This window comes from Haemaphysalis longicornis, unplaced genomic scaffold (genome assembly GCF_048455015.1).
Source record: "Haemaphysalis longicornis isolate Haplotype H1 unplaced genomic scaffold, Haemaphysalis longicornis Haplotype H1 scaffold_6, whole genome shotgun sequence".
Lineage (NCBI taxonomy): Eukaryota > Metazoa > Arthropoda > Arachnida > Ixodida > Ixodidae > Haemaphysalis > Haemaphysalis longicornis.
Window position 1 is genome coordinate 64,793,517 of NW_027526407.1, and position 20,736 is coordinate 64,814,252.

At 46.4% G+C, this 20,736-nt stretch overlaps 1 protein-coding gene across 1 annotated transcript in view; it reads left to right on the plus strand.

The window, feature by feature from the left end:
* Positions 1 to 20,736, plus strand: part of LOC144142842 (T-complex protein 11-like protein 1) — a 31,728-nt gene that overhangs the window by 7,482 nt on the left and 3,510 nt on the right. The window contains exons 2-8 of the mRNA XM_077674636.1: positions 22 to 369; positions 2,083 to 2,215; positions 2,519 to 2,639; positions 7,639 to 7,859; positions 10,771 to 11,107; positions 15,924 to 16,108; positions 18,534 to 18,706. Of these exons, the coding sequence (XP_077530762.1) occupies positions 22 to 369; positions 2,083 to 2,215; positions 2,519 to 2,639; positions 7,639 to 7,859; positions 10,771 to 11,107; positions 15,924 to 16,108; positions 18,534 to 18,706 (1,518 nt within the window). The remainder of the gene's footprint in view (positions 1 to 21; positions 370 to 2,082; positions 2,216 to 2,518; positions 2,640 to 7,638; positions 7,860 to 10,770; positions 11,108 to 15,923; positions 16,109 to 18,533; positions 18,707 to 20,736) is intronic.

Consider the following 20,736-nt stretch of genomic DNA (forward strand, 5'->3'; position numbering starts at 1 on the left):
GAATCTTCTCCACCTGTGCAGATTACCCTGGAGCCCCATCACAAGGCGAAGCCACTGAGGAGCCACAAGCGAGAGGCAGTGAGATGGAGAACATGAGTGACGCCGACGATTCCCAGAATGGGGCAGGCGGCGGGGGAGGCAGCGACGCCCGGTCGGCGATCGGCGACCGGGCTCCCAGCAAGGAGGGCGCCCGCTTCCACACCTCCAGCGAGAGCAGCGGGGGAGAAGAGGCCAACAATGGCAGCGGCATGGAGGGCGTCACTTATGTCAACGGGGATGTCAAGCAGTCCTCGCCGATCAAGAAGAAGCCGCGAGACGAGGGCGTGCCAGGCCCGCTGAACATCGAAGGGGGCCTTGGCATGGTGCCTGGTATGCGTGCATTACAATCATCATCATCATCATTATTATTGCTACACCACCACCATCATCATCACCACTATCATCACATCATCATCATTCTAATCATCATTATCCTGCTTGTGTCCTCTGGAGGACTAATACCCGTGACGCATTTAATGAAAAAGGCAATTGAAACTTTAAAGCCTTAAGATACCGAATGACATTATTTGAGCGGGCCCTGCTACACACGGAAACGCAAAGGCATTAAATGTGTTAGTCATGATGGTGATAATAACCAAAATGAGAAATGCACTTATACTTTAGAAGTTTTTAACGTAGACAAAAACATCACACAATCGTTAAAAATGTTTCTTGTTAAAGAAAACGTAATGGTCTTCTTCAGAACTTCGCCACCAAGAGTGCACAAAAAAATCGTCCTATTTCGAAATTCAGCTACGTTTCCATGTCAACACTCCGCTGCTCAGGGTTTTGTTGCATTCATTTGGTGCTCATCGCGTTCGAGAGTAGGCAGATTCAAGGATTTCGTGAAGTTGAATGAGCTGTGCAGAACTCCTTAAGGCAAAAATGACATTAGAGCGAATGGCATTACGTTTTTGCGTGTAGCAGCGAATTAATGGCATTACAACATAAGGCATTAAGCACTTAATGTCATTTTTTGTGTACTTTGGCATGGGTCCAAGGCCTCCCCCATGTTCCTCCGGTTATTCCTGTCTTATGATGCCCTAGTCCATTCTTTGCTGTGACATTTTCTTATTACCTCCTTCAGCCGACTTTACGGTCTTTCTGTACTTCCAAGTCGCTCCGTGACCCTGATGGTCGGTCATAGAGCGACTTGAAAAGAAACTGAAAGGAATTGAAACGGTCACAGAGTGGGAAGGAATGGAAACGGTCACAAAGAGAAATTGAAAAACTGCATTGGCTATGTCAGGTGCACCTTTCTTGAATGTGGTGAAACAGCAAGTCTTAAAGCAACACTAATCACCGAGCATTCTCTCATCACATTCTTTCTGCTTGCAAAGCTGATCTGGGAAGTTGTGTTACATTTCAAGAAATGTTTTCTTGAATTTTTTGACACCTTTTAAGAGTGGATTGTTGTGTAGCAAAGCCCTTGGCAATTTCTGGGCTGTTGCCGCCGAGTCCCAGAAACAAAGCTGCTCAAAATGTTGTGAGGGGCTGCTTTCTTAATTTCTTATTGCTGATAGAATGCGAACATGGAGATTGCAAAGGAGAAAATGCTCTGGGAATTTTCTTTCTTTGTCCGTTGCATTTTTGCCCGAAAGTCATTTCCTACCTTTAGGTGAAACCATCAAGTCAAATAGAGACAGCGATACCTTGTAGCTGTCGATTGATTGTAGGGTTTAACGTGTCAATGCAACGCAGGCGATGAGGCGCACTGTAGTGGAGAACTCAAGCTTAATTTTGACCACCTGGGGGTCTTTAACGGGCGCCAAAATCTCGTACACATGAGCGTTTTTGCTTTTCGCCTCCATTAGAAAAGCGGCTGCCGCAGCCGGGAATCGAACCCGCGTCCTCGTGCTCAGCAGCACAACGGCTTAGCCACTGAGCCACCACGGCGGGTTACCTTGTAGCTATCACTGTCACACTGTGTATTCTTTGCATTTCCCCTGTCCATGTGCTGTTATACCGATGTTGATCTATGTATTTTTGTTTCTCATGGCCTTCTTTTTAGGACGTTTTAATTTATTTGATTCCCTTGCCCAGAGTCACCGCCGAGGTTTGTCTCCCTGGACCAAATCATGAAGGCCGCTGATGGTGTTACCAACATGGCTCTCGCCCACGAGATCGCCACGGATGAATCTTTCAAGCTGAGCCAACCTGAGTACCCGGAAAACAGGTACGAAAACAGAATTGAGGCTAATACTGCATACGGTACTGTTGAAACAGTGCAATGGGAATATTTTTTTCGCTGCGGACATGTGCGCACATTCTGGTACAGCATGTACAAGTAGAGCATGTTGTAGTCCATGTGTGGTCCTTGCTGCGCAAATCAATTCATCCTGGAAAACAAATTAAGAAGCCATTTAGAGTGTGAAGCACGGTTTTTCATACTTCCTGCTATGACAACTGCTTTTTATTGCTTTCATTTTGTTGTCATGTGACTAGTCTCATTCCATGTGTGCATGTCTTTCTCGCCCAGCTTGGAGCACATCGTGAAGCAAACGGTGCACAAGGCGTTCTGGGACCTAATCGAGCAGCAGCTGAACGAGGACCCACCAAATTACGAACAGGCCCTGGTTCTGCTGGAAGAGGCGAAAGGGGTAGGACACGACGACTTCCTCCGTGAAAATGTATTTGCTGCACAATTTTTGGGTACAAGAAGTCAAATGTCAAGCTAAAGGCACAATCCGTTCATCATCTTTTTTTTTTAACCTAAAACAGCATAATTGCAGTATTTCTGAGTGGGCATGAGGAACTGGCTTAATTTCTACCGTATTTACACGATTGTAAGGCCACTCGAATGGGGGTCAATCCCCCAAAATTGGATCTCTAAAAAAAAAAAAAAAAAAATGTGAGCGCAGAAAGCACCCCATTTGAACACTGCTGTGAATGAGCGCCGAGAGAGTTCTTCAGGCCCAGGGCACTCATGACAGATGGGACGATTCAGCACAACACAGAAGTTACATGAGCACGTAGCAACGCGGCCGCCTAGGAAATCGTATCAAAGAGAAGCTCTTCCATCAACTACCAATACCCCCCCTACGGCGGCTCTTCCATCAATGATCGATGCTCCCACAAGAGCCGTACGCTCGTGGTGCGCGCACTAGATGCTAAAAAAGAAAAACTTTTTTATAAGCACGTGAAATAACCATGATCTGTGGGTTGGGTGGGAAACTTTATCCCCAATCATGAGAACACATTCCCTGCAAGATGACAACGATCGAAGCTACCGGCAGCAGCCAATGCCGCGCGATATCAAAACTAACATGGCGGCCGACAAAAGCAGCCGCTCGCGATTTCCTTTTATTCGCGAGTACGTTACTCGCATTCAAGAAGCGTTTTGTTCGTCTCTAATAAACAAAATGAGTACTACCAAATCCCTTAAATCAATGCATGGCGCTGACGTAGGCGCAATCATATCACGTTGTTCAGTACACTTCCTAACGCGCTGGTGGAAGGTTAGCTGCTCTATGTACAGTGGACAAATGGCACAAATCGGGAACGCCAACTTTCAAAGTCGGGATTACCTTTATTGACGCCAGAATGTATGCAGTGGTAAATGCTACGCTTCGACCGTACCGTAACCATAGGAACGAGGGTGTTACGCTTTCCCCAGCTTGTAGCACCCCTGATTTCTCTTTTCTCTTGCCGTTACAACCGGCACAAAGTTCGATTTCGATTCTAAGTCGACCGCCCAACATTGGATTGTCAAACTTGAAAAAAAAAAAAGGGTCGACCTACAATAGTGTAAATACGATAGCTTGTTTCATACAATTTTTTTATATTTAGATGTGGCCTCTCGATGCGCAGCTCTCATCCACTACGAAATAATAAGAGTGACAAAGAAAAGAATTAGAGTAGCGGCACTGTTCTCTAGGTGGCACCGTGGGTTCTGTTTTGGTCAGAGCAACTCAGTTATGTTAGAGCGCTCATCCATTACGGGAACGTAACTGTGAAGTGTAGCACTGGATACCGAACCGGTAATTGAGGGCACTTGGTGTGTCCACTTTGTACCGTCACTTTCCCCACATCCCAAGGGTGGCAGTTTAGAAGGAAGAAAAAAAAGTTCCCTGTTTTCCCACCGGGTGGCGAAAGTGCATAAAGCTTACACGTGTTCCCTTTGAAAATGCACGCAAACGAGGTTCGTGTTCCTGTGAAACCACGAGGAATCTCTCCGTACTTGCTCTACCACAACTACAGCCATCCGTCTTTGAGGCAGATGTTTTAAGTGCACAGCACTTTAGGGGCTCGCCTTGTCATCGTAGCTCGCTTGCTGGACCCAACACGGCATTCCGTCGTTGCGGCGTAACCCAGAGGCTTCGAAGGCCAAGCGGCTTATGTAGTCATAAGCGTTCGAAACTCGTGTACTGCTGGCGCTTGTCATACATCTACCCGTGGTTTAGCGCGAAGAAAACTGTAGGTACATTTGAGGCAAAATATATGTAATTAACTGGCAGCACCTGCCTTCATTTGGTTCAGAACGCTCGTTGGGTTGGTTTTTACGATAGTAAGCGAAAAAAAGGGGGCAATGCAACGCCGGCACGTGTGGGAGAAAGAGCACGCACAAAAAGAACAGAACTCCCGCTGGCACAGTTTCAGGCAGGGGGCGCGCGAGCACTGCGAAGGTGGGAAATTTGAATGGCATTGGGTGGCAGCAGTGAACGGATAATGGTGCTACAGCCCATTATGGCGAATCACTGCTCTGCACTTCCGACAGCTTTCACATTGAGTGGAACGCCTTTAATTTTGTTATGTGTGTCTGGCTTGAGATATGTGTGCTTTGCCCGTGCAAGCGCACGTATCTAAACATGTGGCACAGCTTGGACCATACACCTCTGCTCCAAACATACAGCAGCAGTTTTAACCTACGCTTTTGTGACAGACACCACTCGTAACATAATAGCACCAAACCATTGTTGCCCCTTCGATGGCCTGACGTTCTCTTGGATACTTAGTTCTTGGCAGTCATGTTCTGGAGAACTCGCAACTGGTGGACCACTGTAGGGTACGGGAGTGGCTACCGCGTGACGGGACTAGAAGCAGGGGAAGACGGAAAAGTCGATGGAGGACGTGATGTGGTAATTTGGCGGCAAAGAGGGGATTCAGACAGTGCAGTATATATGGTGTTCACTGAAAAGTTTAGCTGTCAATTTCTTTGCTTGGCAACACCGGAAACGGCCACGTACATGGCACGGCTTGTGCTACTGCGCCCGCCTGCCGCGGAAAAAAAAAAACACCGGCGTGTGACGTCTGCTCCGTTTCAACCCGATTCTCAATGGTGGTGTAAACAGAGATGCTATTAATCACACTCACATTGGAGTCAAGGTGTTGCTTTGTGTTCGGTGGGGTAGAGTTTGGAACGCCCAACACACATCATGTGCTTAGCACAGACGAGTACCGCCATCCCGCGAAGCTTCGCGTAACCAGTGACGGCACACTCACATGGTTGCCTGTATGCGTGCCTCGCCAGTGAATACTACCTATAGGAGCAGTTGGTAGTCATTGAGAGAGTCCTCCATTCTGCAGTGGGCGTCAAGGCTGTGTTCCAATCTGTGAGCAGCATGATAGACAGCTTAGGGAGCGGTCTGTTAGACGTCTAAAGCAATAAGAGTTTGAATGGTGCAGTGGCAACCACCACGGACAAAACCATAGGAGCAGACATGTTAACAAAAGCAAGGTACAGTTTTGTGAAAGGGAAATACGTTATTATAATAAATACTTGGAAATAAAAAAAACAAGGAAACAAGGGCCGCACACAGATGGTCAGCATTCAAATTAAGTAACAAGTTCGTTGCAACATTAGTGTTTGCGCTGGTGTTGTTTTTGAGTTTAGACAGCATAGTGCAGTCGAACCTTGCTACAATGAACTCCGCTTTAATGAAATTTCCGCTTCAAGGAAATATTTCCAATTCCCCACCAGTTAGCCATAGAAGTCAATGCAACAAAGTTCTCGCCACAATGAACCATTTGTCTGGCTTGCTTCCCCTTCAATGAAATTTTCGCTCATTGGGGCTGAGTTTGAACATTTGTTTTTTAATAAAATAAGCATAACGCCAGCTATTTAACTTTTTATACATTCAGGACACTTAGTTTCCCCGAAAACGTGCGCTGCGCGCCCACACCTTCTACTCAAAACAAAAACAGCCTCATACGTGGATGGCATTGTTTGCTGGTGATAACGATGTGGCTGGTCGTCTTTACATAAGGCACATGCCCGGTTTGCTAAGCCGGAGCTACAGTAGCCAATCCGTATCCAGTTGAAATTGCGGCAATGTGCTCTGCGTCGTAATGTATCGTTGTGAGCAGCTGTCCTTGCAGTTTTCCGTCTACAATTCGTCAAAGTCCAAATCAGAAATAATGTTTTCATGTTTAGTCTTGAACCCGTGTCATCCTTTATTAGTCACGAGCGTGCGGCCACGTTAAATGCAAGCACGCACGGCTTGCCTGCCAAGGTCAGTTGCTGCTGTGCCCATTCAGAGTATGACAGCACCGCTCCTGACACAAGTGGCAGGGGGGCTTCCGACGGCCTAGCAGCTATCTGCAAGTAATCAGCTCATTGGATGCACCTTCTTGTACAGCAATACGTTTAGCCCCTGCATTTGCTCACCCCCCCCCCCCCCCCCCTTCCTTCGTAACGCCCTGTTTGTGTGCTGGTAAAAAAACAGATAGTCATTGGTATGTTTGTTTTCCGAATAAACACGAGGTTATTGCGCGTCACTCTTCTTTCTAAACATTGTATTATGCTGCCAATGATGTGGAAATATACTGGGCTATTTTTCTTGCCCTTCCGTGGTATGTTGGGGCAGATTTTGCCTCAATGAATTTTCTCTTCAACGAAATTTCTCGCACGTCCCGTCTATTTTGTTGTAGTGGGATTCCACTGTAGTCTGCATTATTACCCGCCGCGGTGGCTCAGTGGCTAAGGCATTCTACTGCGGTGTACAAGGACGTGGGTTTGATTCCCGGCCGCGGCGGCCGCTTTTCTGATGGAGGCGAAAAGCAGAAACGCCCGTGTGTTCGAGATTTTGGCGCACGTTAAAGATCCCAATGTGGTCTAAATTAATCCGGGGCCCTCCACTACAGCGTGCCTCATCTCTTGTGAAGCGGTTGATTGATTGAAGGGTTTAACGCGCCGACGCAACGCAGGTGATGAGGCGCACCGTAGTGGAGGGCTCCGAATTAATTTTTGACTACCTGGGGATCTTTAACGTGCACCGAAATCTCGTACACACAGGCGTTCTTGCTTTTCGCCTCCATCAGAAGAGCGGCCGCTGCGGCCGGAAATCGAACCCGCGTCCTCGTGCTCAGCAGCACAACACCTTAGCCGCTGAGCCACTGCGGCGGGTATCTCTTGTGAAGCATCGGGGTGTTAAACCTCACAACTAATCAATCAATCAGTCTGCATTATTGTTGGCTTTGATGCCGTCTTTGTGAAGCATAACGTAATGAAGTGTAACATGGCGGATGGTCCGCTAAGACGGCAATGAAGTTGTCTAAAGGGGAATTGGAATGCGGCCAAAGTGTGGTAATGATGATGATAGTGACGATCATTTTGATGGCGGGGGTGCTGATGATCTTTTGTTCTTTCTGCCCGCGTAGATGCTGCTGGACATGACGATGCCGTACAGCACTCGGCTCCGAGAGGAGATTGAGCAGATCCTGGACATCGACCTAATCCGCCAGCAGACGGAGCACGGCACCATCGACTTCCACGGCTACGCGCGCCACGTCATCTCGCTGATGGCCCGCATGTGTGCGCCCATCCGCGACGCCAGCATCAAGCAGCTGCTCGAGATCAAGGAGACGGTGCCGCTCTTCAGGTGAGGGACTTTAACGAGGGACACAAACGAAAACTCAAGGCGAATTAACCTGCCAATAGTACATAATGTATATGGTCAGCGCCTCTTGCCCTTCATGGGAACAAAAATATGGAATAATGTACCAAACTCCATCAAAACAATACGAAATATGTTGCCGTCCCTAAAAAATTACTTCAGAATTCAAGTACAATAAACCAGAGCCGTTAATTTGAATGGAAGCATCACTACTGTGAAAACACGCTAAACAGTGCTACTTGCTGCCAATTATTTTTACTTGTGTGCGACAATCGACCATTTTTGCCCAGGATTATATTTTTGAAAATATTTCTGTAATGGATCCAGTACTAGCTGTACAGGCTATTGATCCAAGTGCCTCATCAACACGTTTTTGTGATGTTTTTCGATGAAATAAACTACTTTGTTCATGTTCTTGTTCAATGGATGCAGGTCTCGAGGGCACTTTTGTTATTCTGTAGCCAATGCACTTAGGATTTTTGTATTTCGTTTGTTTTATTTTCGCGAGTTCAAATGGGAAGTCAGTTCACATCGATATGGCCAGGTTTGAAAACGTGTAGCCGGTTATGCCGTCCCTTCGTGGCTATTTCTTTTACTCTATTCGCAACTATCCTCAAAATACTGGAATACAGTGAAGCCTAAACTTCAGTGCAACAAAATCCTTGATATAACAAAGTTACATGGCACATGTAATTTAATGCCCACCGAAAACTATGTACTAGTACATTTACCCTGGTATTCTGGGTTCTGGGTCTTTCCTCTACTCAAGCCCCCCAGTGGAGGCGATCTTTGATATCGATTTCCCCATGTATAAGCATTGCGGAATCCTCCCCTCGGCCAAGTGGAGGGAGCAAATGGAGTGGAGGAGGCACTTAGAATATGGCCCTCAATCTCAGTATAACAAAGTAAATGCTTCTGTAATTTCACTTTTCCTCTGTTCTCTGGCCTCCTAGAGTTTCCTGCTATGATATACCATATGAAATATATTGCTACCATCACGGGTCATTGGGGGTGGCTTGGCTGGGCTTGCGACGTGGCTTTTTATGGCTCATGACGGCAAGTGCACAACGCGGGCAACATTTTCTTGTTCGTGTTGGATGAGGCGTAGGAAAACTTTCAGAGGGAAAAGTCTTTTATCTCTCCATTAATATTAATAAAACAACTTTATATTGTCCTTCAATAACAGTATTACCGTCATTTCATGCACGGGAATCTTTTCAGCCTGTTCACTAGCCATGCCGGACAAAAATGGAGCACTTCTTGGCAGTCCATGAAGCCACACTCGTTAAAAGTGTGGGTTGCCTGTACACTAGCACCAGGTTTCTTTCTGGCGTGTCTTAATGTGAAACTATGCTCTGCCCCATCTCGTCTTTGACTGAGGGCTGGCTGTGCAGCTCTGCCTGGCCCTTTCTTGATGAGGTCGGATGTACTGGAAAAACAATGGGAAGTAGTGAAAGACTGCTGTCGCCTGAAAAAGTTGTGCCTGTTAACACAGTGCATGTGGTGAAACAGCAAGAGCTGAGGTGTGACCTTACGGCAGCCAAGCGGTTGCTTGGAAGCATGATGCGATGTGTTGCAGGCTGGCATTAATTGCATTTAGCCGCATCTGCCAAATGTTTAGCACAGCCTTTAAGAAAATTGTTGTTACTGCAGACAAACAAAACGAACAGATGATTACTTGCAGGAACAAAAGGAAAATGTACAATAAAATTGTCATACTTTATTTCTACGCAGTACTTTCAACATTGATTGAGCACACAGTGAGCTGATGCTTTGCATGGCTGTCTCTTTCTGTTGGTATCCTATGTGTTCCCATAACGTTATCAAACACTGACATTGCGTGTTTGATAACGCCACGAGTAGCCAGTAAACGTCATACTCAGCCATTGAAGAGAGAATACTTGGAAGCACCCCTGATGTCACTTTTTGTGTAGCTGTCGGGCCGTCTGAGGATGTCCACAGTGCCTGCTACCCTCTTCTAAGCTCCTGTGCTTCTCTACCGCTACTTTTTGTCAGATAGCAGCTGGTCAGGAACGCAAACCCTGTGAAAGTTGTGGGAATACTCGACTTTGCTTCCGCTACTTTCATTTAAATAGCAGCTAATCGGGGGCGTGAATGCTGAGGGAACCAGCAGATGCTGCGAAATTACAAGTTGGCCATAGCAACAGGGCAACACTAACTCTTCTTGTACACCTTATGGCTGAGGAACAGTTAAAAACGATGCAGCTTCCTGCACACTTTCTGCAATGCATTGGGACACTAGAGTATTCCTGAGTATTCTTGAGTCCTGAGTATTCTTTCCTCCACGTCGTTGTCGTTGTCATCATCATCATCATTCTATCTACGCCCACAGCAGGGCAAAGGCTTCTCCTATAGATCTTTATTCTGGTCCTGGGCTAACTGCGCTTGATCTCATCTGCCCATCTAACCTTCTGCCGCCACCTGCCACACTTGCCTTCTCTAGGGATCCACTCTGTTACCCTTAATGACCAACGGTTATCTTGCCTTCGCATTACATGCCCTGCCCACGCCCATTTCTTCTTAATTTCTACTAATATGTCCCTAACACGCGTTTGTTACCTGACCCACTACGCTATCTTCTTGTCCCTTAATGTTACACCCCATCATCTTCTGTTGCATTCCTCTCTGAGTCGTCCTCAATTTAAGTTGAACCCTCTTAGTGAGCCTCCAAGTTTCTGCCCCGTAGGTGAGTACCGGTAAGATGCAGCTGTCATACACTTTATTCTTCAGGTACAATGGTAGGCTGCCACCCATTATCTGAGAATGCCTGCCGAATGCACTCCACCCCATTCCTCCACGTATCGAGCAGCAAAAGGAGTACTCTGCAGAAGCCGTTGTAACAGCGAAGACAAAACGCCTTTCGCCGCTGACCCAGGGGCATCATGGAGCAGCTGACGCAGATGCGCATCGACATGGCCAACTTCACGATCCAGCAGGTGCGGCCGCACCTGCAGAGCCAGTCGGTCGCCTACGAGCAGAAGAAGTTCAAGGACTTCCTCGAGCTGCAGGCGAGCACCAACCCGGGTGCGGACCCGCTTGTGCGGACCAAGCAGTGGCTCAAGCGCAGCTACGACCGCCTGCGGGAGCTCAGCGACCAGCACAGCCCAGACCCCATCAACGGGCCGGGCTGCAAGGGGCCGGGCTTTGCCAGCGTCCTGGCGGGCGCCTACATGGAGCTCTTGTCGTGGCCAGACGATGCACCCTACCCGGAGGTGAGTCTTCTTCACGGTTCTGTGGCCAAGGGTGGGGCAAAGAGTGGGACAAAGCCTGTGACATAGAGTGTGGCGTTTGATGAACAGTGTGGTGTGTGATGAATGTAATGAAGGTAATGAGGAGTGTTGCTTGGGATGAACAGAGGCGCTCGGGAGAAAGAGTGGGGATTGGGACGAAGAGTGGGGCTCGTGATAATGAGTATGGCTTGTGGCAGACTAGGGCTCGTGACTTAAAGGGTTGCGTGTGATGAAGAGTGTGGAATATGGCTTGTGCAAAGAGTGGCGTGTTATGAAAAGTATGGTGTGTGAGGAAGAGTGGCTCACGATATAGAGTGTGGCTTGTGGTAAAGAGTATGGCTTGTGGCAAAGATTGCTGCTCATTGCAAAGAGGTTCGCTCGTGACCAAGTATGGTTCGTGATGAAGAGTAAAGCTTATGGCAAAGGAGTATGCCTTGTGTCAAAGAGTAAGGCTCGTGATGAGGAGTATGGCTTGTGACAAAGACAGTGACGAAGAGTGAGGCTCGTGATGAAGAGTATGGCTTGTGACAACAGAAGTGGCTCTTTGCGAAATGTCTGGTTCAGAACAAAGAGCTGGGCTCATCATAAAGGTATGGCTCGCAATAAAGAGTGCAGCCCATGACAAGGACTGTAATTACAGTTATGTATGATGGCTCACAACAAAAAAAATTCCCGCGCCTTCCCGCGAGGGGAACACGAGTAAATGCAGAGCATTGGGGGTTGTTAACGCCGCGTAAAGTCGCGTTAGCTTGGGTAGTTGGGTCGTAGTTGCGTTGGTGTTGGTTTGGGGTAGAGAGAGGAGAGTAAAGTCGCGTTAAGGTGGAGCGAGCGTCAACCAAGGAAGGAAGGAGCAACGCAGTGACTGAAGCACGAGCGACCGCTAGCCGCTTTATAATTGCAGCGCGCGCAGTAGAGGGAGAGCAGTACGGGGGGAGAGCGCGCATGCGCAAGCAGCGCGCGCCCTTCCACGCCCCACCGCGCTGCTATCACACACCTGTTACGCCGAGACCGCGACGGAGCGAACGGGCTGACTACGACGCATGCGCGCGCCAGCTGCTGTTGAGAGAGAGGAGGGAAGGAGGAGAGGCGCACCTGCTGTGGACGCGGAGCTGTTGACGCCGTCCGACGCAGGAAGAGGCGAGGCTAAGAAATGTTCTGCATTTAAAAGTGTGGCTCATGACGAAGAGTGGCACGTGACAAAGAGTATGGCTAGGGACAAACATGGCCTGGCCCACCCCTGTGGCAAGATTTCGGCTCCAGCGTGACTTTAGATGGCAGTACGATCTGTGGAAAGAATACAGTAGAATCTCGATGATACGATTCTGGGTGATAGTAATTTCGGGATGATACGAATTTCTGAAAAGTCCCGGCAAAATTGCATTGTTTGCAATGGGAAAAATTTCGGCTGTTACGAACGGACCTGCGTGGCCCAGCGGATGATACGAACGAGCCGGCGAGGCGCCCGACTGCCGAACAAGCAAGTGACGGCTCTCTCTCCCCATTTGTCACTCTTCTTTCTCCAGAAACGGCTGGGCTGTTGTTTTCTGCTCGCGAAAACGCGCCCCGCACGCCCCATGCGCGCCGCGAAACCTCTCGCACGCTGCGCGCGCCGCGGCTGGCGGCGGCAACATGACGGTGGCTTCGGCCGCGAAGTGGCACGGCCGCTTGAGCGACTGCTTCTAGCCGCTCTTTAAAATGCCGCTCAAGGCAGACACGAAGTTTCTTGTGCAGTAAAGGAGCTGATAACGTTGGCGAAAACGATACTATAAAACACCATCCGCGCCGCTAGTGAAAGCGCCCATAAAATATCTGCCGGAGTGCTAAGCCTAAACATCTCGGGCGGAGCCAGCGGGCTGTCTCGAGCGTTTCGCAAGTCGTCAGCGTCTTTTTCTGACCGAGGTAGGAGTACCGCGGGCGCGAAATCGTCAATGCGGCCTTGAAAATACAGCGCGCAAAGCCGAGGCGTGCGAATCGCGTGCAATAACGCACCATGCGGTTCACGCTTGACTGTTGCGGCGTGTAGCGAGCTTGGACACCGGGAGTGAGGAGACAAGCGCGAAGCTAGGTGAAACATTACGCGCTCCAGAAAGGACTGCTTTGTGACGTGGGGGTTTAAAAAAAGCAGAAAAAATCATGGATTTGTTCACGCGAAAGTAAGAAAAGAAATAAACGAAAACTTTTTTTCAGCGCTCAATTTTTTGGTCTGTGTTGGTTCATACGAATTTCGGATGATACGAATATTTTTCGCGGTCCCGCGAGATTCGTATCATCGAGATTCTACTGTATGGCTTAAATGAGAATGTGGCTTGTGATGAGAGACGTGGTGAGAACATGGCTTGGGATGAGACATGACGTGTGGTGAGGCATTTCCTGTGATAAGGCATGGCTTCCCTACGTATGACTGGAGCTGCGACTGAGATATGGCTTGTTACAGCAGTGTGGTTTATGCTTGGGTGGAGTGGGAAGTCAGCCCAAAAGACTGCGGTGTATCTTGCAGTTTGATGTTTAACGCGGAGCTGTTGTTGCTGGCCGTAATGCGCGCATCGTCATTAAAAAACTCAATTTCATAGTTACTCTCGCCATTTACCAAAATGCATCCACTTGCATTTGTTGTGTGTGTGGCAATCGGCACATTTTCCCTCAATCGAAATCAGAAGTTCTTATCGCTACAAAACAAGGCAGCCATGGTTGCCCAAGTCAGTGGCCAAAGTGGAAGGGAGGATAGCGCTGGCGAGTTTGGAACTGCCTGCAGCTTGCTCTACCATTTTGAAAAGCAAGGATGGCACTCGTCAAACCTTTCCGTACCATGAAAAAGAAAAGAGAATGTACCAAATTTACCAAAAAATGTTTTTTCCCTCAGTTCGTAGAGCTTTTTTTTTTGAAGAAAATGGCATCATTATTTTTATAAAATAGTATTCCTTTTATTCTCTAATTGTGTAAAAAAGATTGCTCTAGATGGCTTCACATGGCACCATTATTTTGGAGAAATAAAGTTCCTTTATTTCTTTAGTTTTGTAAAAAAAGATTGCTCAAAGATGGCTTCACTGCATGGCCGCAGTGTCTTGCAAAAAAGCGCCGTTAGGGCTCCAAAATGACTGATCACAAGTATAGTCGTCATAACCGATGACGGCAATACTCGTCATCAGTCATTTTAGTACAAAATCTTATGACCACATTTGTGAAGAGGGTGACTTCCTCACATAAATATCTATTTCCAATGCATACAAACGGTAAATCTCAGTCGTGGACGTACCGCAAAAGCAGTTCAAATGGTGCCCCTGCAGGCATCGCTTATGGCGTATATCAAGCTGCGCGAATACTGCCAGGTAATTTGAAATAGTCAAAATTCGATGTATTCAAATTGCATTGCGAGCTCCTCAAAAAGCAGTACAAATGTCACAAAATTTACTTGCAGCTTTTTATCTTGCGGGTTAGTGCACTGATACTTAAGTGTAAGTTCACATAATAGAGATTCAGTATCACAATCATCATAAATCTCATTGTCATATCATCATTGTCATCACCACCACCACCACCGTCATCATCACCCACACTACTACTATAGTCTCTAAAAATTTGGCTAGTCTCCCATCCGGTACAATTTTGCATTACCATGGTGTGTCATCACAGCGGTGAAAATGCGTGAAAAACAGCACATAGGGTCGGTCAAGTGCCCTCCCAGCACACTCAGTGTTTGCCATGGCGTTTTAAAAAAATTATATTGCCGTTCTGATAACCTTTTATTGTAAATTTATTTCTTCACTTTATTTATTCGCCAAAATTATTTCCCAAGTGAAAAAAAATTGGTGTTGTCTACTTGCACGCTGCACTTAGCTGTGATTGTCTACACTAACAGTACTCTTTACAATTCTAAAATTCCTTAAAGGGTCCATGAAGAGAAAATACAACTTTGTTTAACTTTAAAGAGTTAGGCTTCAGTACCTCAGTTAGCTCCATTCCGGCCACGAAAGACGTTTTTTAACCGATAAAAACGCAAGAAATACTGAAGAACTTTCAAATTTCGCGCCACAGTGATGTGTTATCGGCGCGAGTGACGTCATATGGGCCAGCACTAAAAACATAATTTTCAGTGTCTTAACTGCAGGTTAGCATTCAAGTGATTCGATTAAGCGGAACTAGTGGCCTCACTACAATCGTCCAGTCATGTGTCCTGGCAATTCATTAGTTCGGCCGCCGTCAATCGCCTAAACAAGATTCTGTGACGTCATGGAAAAGTTGCCGAAAACTGGCTAGCGAGTCGCTACAGCTCCACACGTTTTCCTTAATCTCTTTGTTATTTTTTGGAAGTTTGCGATGAAATCGGCATCATTTTTATCAGGACAAAGCAGCCTTTCTAATAAACCAAACTTTGTCTTCATGGCTCCTTTAAACAACTTATTTGGACACGAAAAAGTATGCAGAGAAATAGCAATGCCAGAAAAAGCTATCGTAACAACAATTCATATTTTAGAAAAATGTCTCAGTAGCAAAAAGGGCTATTGGACGCAGAGGCTGCTGCAGTAGACTGGTGGGCTGTCTGCCCGAGGCCTTCATCACAAAAAGAACCCTGCTAAAAGCCTCAGGAGGGCGGACTAGCCTAATTTCTAGGGTCTAACCACTACTACCACAACCAACATAGCCTTCTTCTTCTTCTTCTTCCTCTTCTTCTTCTTCCTCTTTTTCTTCTTCCTCCTTTTCATCCTCTTCTTCATCCACTTCTTCTTCCTCTTCATCCTCTTCTGCATCTTCATCCTCTTCATCCTCATCATTCCTCATCGTTGTCGTCTCCCTTGTGCAGACACTACAGTTGGACCAGGTTCGGTACGCAGCCTTGAAGGACCAGGTGCAAGTCTCCGCCCTGGTGGCCAGTATCCTGAGCATCACTTACGGCCACGGTGGTCCCGCCCTCCAGGGCATCTCGGACTTCAAGGAGGACCTCAAGAGCCACACCCAGCTGCTGCTCAAGGGCTCCGCAGACTCCAGGCACGGTGCTTCTTGTTTCAGCTTCAGCTCCCACTGGCAATCTTGATTGATTGCAGAATGGCTCTGGTCTGTGCTAGTTAATACATCTTCGATGGGAATCAGCTTGAATAATTATTCAACAAACGCAAAGGAAGAGGGAGATGCATGACACACTGTTGACTAACAACTGAAATTTTACTGAAGGAAACACAGGTATATACGTACAAAAATACGAAAAAAAAAAAAAATTTGTTCGGGCCGGTCAGTGATATGATTAGTGAAGATCGCTGCGCAGAAACTCTTTTTCGGTTCGGGACAGCGCCACTAATTATGGCTCAATAAACTTTGGTGTTTGAAATGGGCATTTGGAATGAAATTGTTTGAAATGGGCCTTGCCACTGGTGCCAGCAAGGTTTAATGAGCTGTAGAATTAGTTTCGAGCGGTGCATCAAAAAACTGATTCGTTTATTACACTCACCAGGGTTCGAAGTATTGGATAATATAAAGGTTACAGTTATGTGACTAGCACTGTTTTGTCTATTGTTACTCCAAGAATGGCTAATTATCTCTAATTATCTCGGTAACATGACAAAATCAAAAAGTGGTGGCATATTTCAAATCAGTGGAAAAAACGCGGCAAGACTGGCAAGTTTTGCAGAGTTTACTTAAAAATTAAAACAAAGTTTTAAGACCCATGTGCCCCCTTAACTCTTCCGCTGCCGCGCCTATTCAAAATCGTTCAATTTGAACGATACTTTGGGAGCGCCTTTTCATAGCGTTCCCGGCGTTGCTCGAACAAGTAAAGCTGTTCGGAGTTAGATCAGAAAATGGCCTTTCAAAATCAGTTTTGTTTTCATTTTTGCAACAAAAGCGTGATTTTTGACACGCGTTTGAATCACCTGGGTGTGGAAAAGGGGCGTGGTCATCGCGCGTCACTGCTACCAACAAAGAATGTGTGCCACTCGTAATTATTCTGCATCAGCGTTTGTTTTATATTATCAGGGCATGAATGATGAACCAGCAAACAATTTTCAATCGTCAGGTTTGCACTCTGACCGTAATAATCCCAGAAATCGGCTGAAAATGTCAAGCAGTGCCTGTTTGCAAAGCTACTTAATGATTTTAGGCAGTTTCATTGCATTTGCGCATGTTGTTCTAAGTTGTGTGGTAGTTATACTTACCCCAGGACCATTCGCGAACAGTTTACAGCAGTTTCAGTTTCGTTTCTGCATTGCAAAATTCATATTTAGCGCTACTACGCAGTTACCCATCGTCAAGGCTACCTGCCATGGCGCCTTGAGCGTCCGCGACTGATCCTCGAACAAAGCATGCTGCTCCTGATTTCACTGAACCCTAACCTGATTTCTGTGATAAGAACTTCAGATGCAAGTCAAAAGGTCACACCCAGTCGCCAGATATCTGTTCCGACGAGGATAGCGCTTCAAACCGGCCTTACGCACTGCCAGCTGTTCGCCTTCCAGTTTCGTTTCCATACGAGGGTATCTCCGGGGGTCTAGTGTTGCTGCTTAGTTGAACTGTCTATTTGGACGGAGTCTCCATAAGTTTTTGTACTGTTTCATTTGAAAAATGTTAGGTGGCGCTGCAATGGAGGAGGCTCGTTGTGCTGATCTTTTTTATCCTTTTATCGCGCAACAGCTACTCGGCCAAAGTTTGCAGGGCATGATTCTAGCGCATTGCACCTCATTCCTGCAAGCAAGGCTACAATTGCGAGTCAGAAGATGATAATAAAGCTCAACTTTATGTTTTGAGAGATAACTGACCGTGAACATCAATAAGCATCAACCATGGAGTTCCGTTTTCAACTTCATGCATGTTTTTCCGCATCGCGTGCTTGTCCCAAATATTGTGCTAGCTGTAAATGCAAAGTCAGTCATTGACAAGATGTTTTTACGTTATGTGGGGGCAAATTGGTGCCTCTGATAATGTGAAACTGCCAGATTTCTTCCATGGAACCACCCGAAATTGCACATTTTGAATTGGAGGTTGGGCTTCACCGCATGACACGAGCACCACGCGTGCTAACATTTTTTTTTATATCTGAAAAACTGTTCCCCGCACGTCGACATTTTTTCTAGGGCATGTTTTTGAAATGTTTCCCTACAAAATGTATATTGTAATTTTTTTCTACTACCGTTGGTTTGTTATACGCAACTCCTTTTTTATCATTTTTTCGACATTTTGACAAAAATTTTGATTTTGATATTTTTTTCGCAACTATGATATATGAAATAATTAAAAAACAGGTGTTATTGGAAAGGCCGTGTTAAGTAATCTGCATTTTGTGTTCCTGTAATTAGTGCCTAACTAATTTTCTTAGCAGAAAAAAAAATGTTTTCTTGGACCCCTAAAAATTGGTCAATTTTCCCGCGGTAACGAAAGAGTTAATATCAACGTTTTGCGAATTCTGTTCTTGTGGGTCGTGCAGCGAGGGAGAGCTGCAGGAGATGCTGAAGGGTGTGGCTGGCCAGGTGATCAAGGACGTGCAGGAGTGCCTGCAGAAGCACGGCTTTCACCAGCTCCAGCTGAGCCAAGAGCGCCTGCTGTACGACCAGGTGGTCGCCATGGCCTCCCCCGACCACCCCGTGCGCAAGCTGCTTCGTGAGTCCGATGCCCTTTCTCCGTTCTTCTTCCTTCCGCTTGCTCCGTCGTCGAGGCATTGCAGTGATGGAGAAGTCGGAGGTGCTGGGAGAGCTTGGGTGCAGAATTGCACGTGTGGGTCAATCGGCATACCCAGGAGGGGGAAAGAAGCTACAAAATGAGGCAATTACTCTGCCTCTCGAGTAAGGAGTATTGATAACGTTGTTTTCCTGTTTCAGGCACTATGTGTAGCCTAGATGCAGAGAGGAGGACAGTACTTTAAAATTGATTTTTCTATAAAATAAATTCACATAAACGTCTCCAGAGTGGTCGGAACGTGGCCTTCGGACTCCAGACTTTAATCTGAACTAGGAATCGCGCAATGTTTACATGTCACTTCAGTGTCCTTTTTCAGGTAGTTGTCACTAATATAAAGGCCGCGCACTTAAGACTCGTAAAAAAAAAGGGTGCTCCGGTCATTTTGTTGCGCTAAAATGCTGAAAGCCAAACAACTAGCATTTAACTAGTTCCGTAGACTAATTTCCTTGTAATCTGTAAGTGCCTTCTTGTGCAAGCGCAATCCGGTTATGTGTTATTTTTCCTAAAACACATTGCATTCCTGCCATATTTTGTAGTGCTAAAATTTTCTTTTTTCGTTCTTTTCTATCTGTCTTCTATACCCTCGATTGAGGGCCTTTAGGGGTACTGTGAAATAAATAAATAAATAAATAAATAAAGCTGTCTAGTACCCCTGTCACACGGACACTTTCAATCGCGACTGAGTCTATCCGGATCAAGCTCAATCCAGATCGGGCGCTGCTACATGCCAGTTTCAATCGCGATTGTGCCTGATCCCGCTCGAACTCAATCCTGGCTTCCCGAGCGCTATTGAGGTTTCCAAGCGTGATCAGACAAAAGCGGCGATACTCTCGTCCCCGCTGAGTAATGGCACAGAAGGTGACACCTTCAACCAACGCCAGAAATTGTATCAAATAACCCGATCCAAATTAGCGTGCGGTAACATTCATTTATTTTTTATTTATTTCAATACCTTCAATGCCCGGAGGGCGTTACAGAAGGGAGTGGTTAAGTTTGCAAGCATACAAAACAGTTGTACACGGGGAGATTAGTCAAGTTACGCTAGAAATGCGGTGTACATATAGAAAATAATAATGTTTCCAGAAATTATACAAAGCTAATAGCAATATACAGGCTCAAACAATGAATTAAATACAAAGTGAGCATGTGAACTAATGCAATGCAATTAAAAACCACCTACCAAATAAGATCAGCGTAAAAACGCCCGTGTGTACGAGATTTCGGCGCACGATAAAGATCCCCAGGTGGTCAAAATTAATCCGGAGCCCTCCACTACGGCGCGCCTCATCGCCTGCGTTGCGTCGGCGCGTTAACCCCCCCCAATCAATCAATAAAATCAGCGTAGAAGACCAGAATACAAGCCGAAGAAAATACAAAATGAACACACGAACACACAAAAAATAAACCAACCTACCAAAAAGAAATCAGCATAAGAGATAGGAAGACCGAATACATGTTCGATAAATGTACAATGCACAACAAGAAGAAAAAAACTGTTTGATGGGAACGAAAGTGGCGTTCATGTAGTTACGTACACTCACGACTGCGCAAAGTTATCAGATGCTAGCCACGAAGTACAATTTTGGTTCATCTGGCATACGTGAGCGCAACCGGTGTGGCTTCTCAGTCAAGATTGAAACGCACCGTGTAGCAGCAGCGGTGTCGAGTGCGCTCGAAAAGTCAGTCGCCCTTCGCTTCAATCCAGATTGAAAGTGCCCGTGTGACAGGGGTATTAGGGTGTATCTGGTCTCCCTTATTTGCCTGTCCAGAGCAATTGCGAACAGTTCATGTACAGTCAAAAGCTGCTTTCGCAATAGAAATGCTGTCTGCAAAAATATACGGAGCTGTTCTAAAGTACTTCTGGGCAGTCTAAAATGACAAATAAAACAGCCTTGTCGTTAGATGGCTCTGGGAGAATAGTAATGTGGTAGTGGTAGAGCATTAAAGAGAGT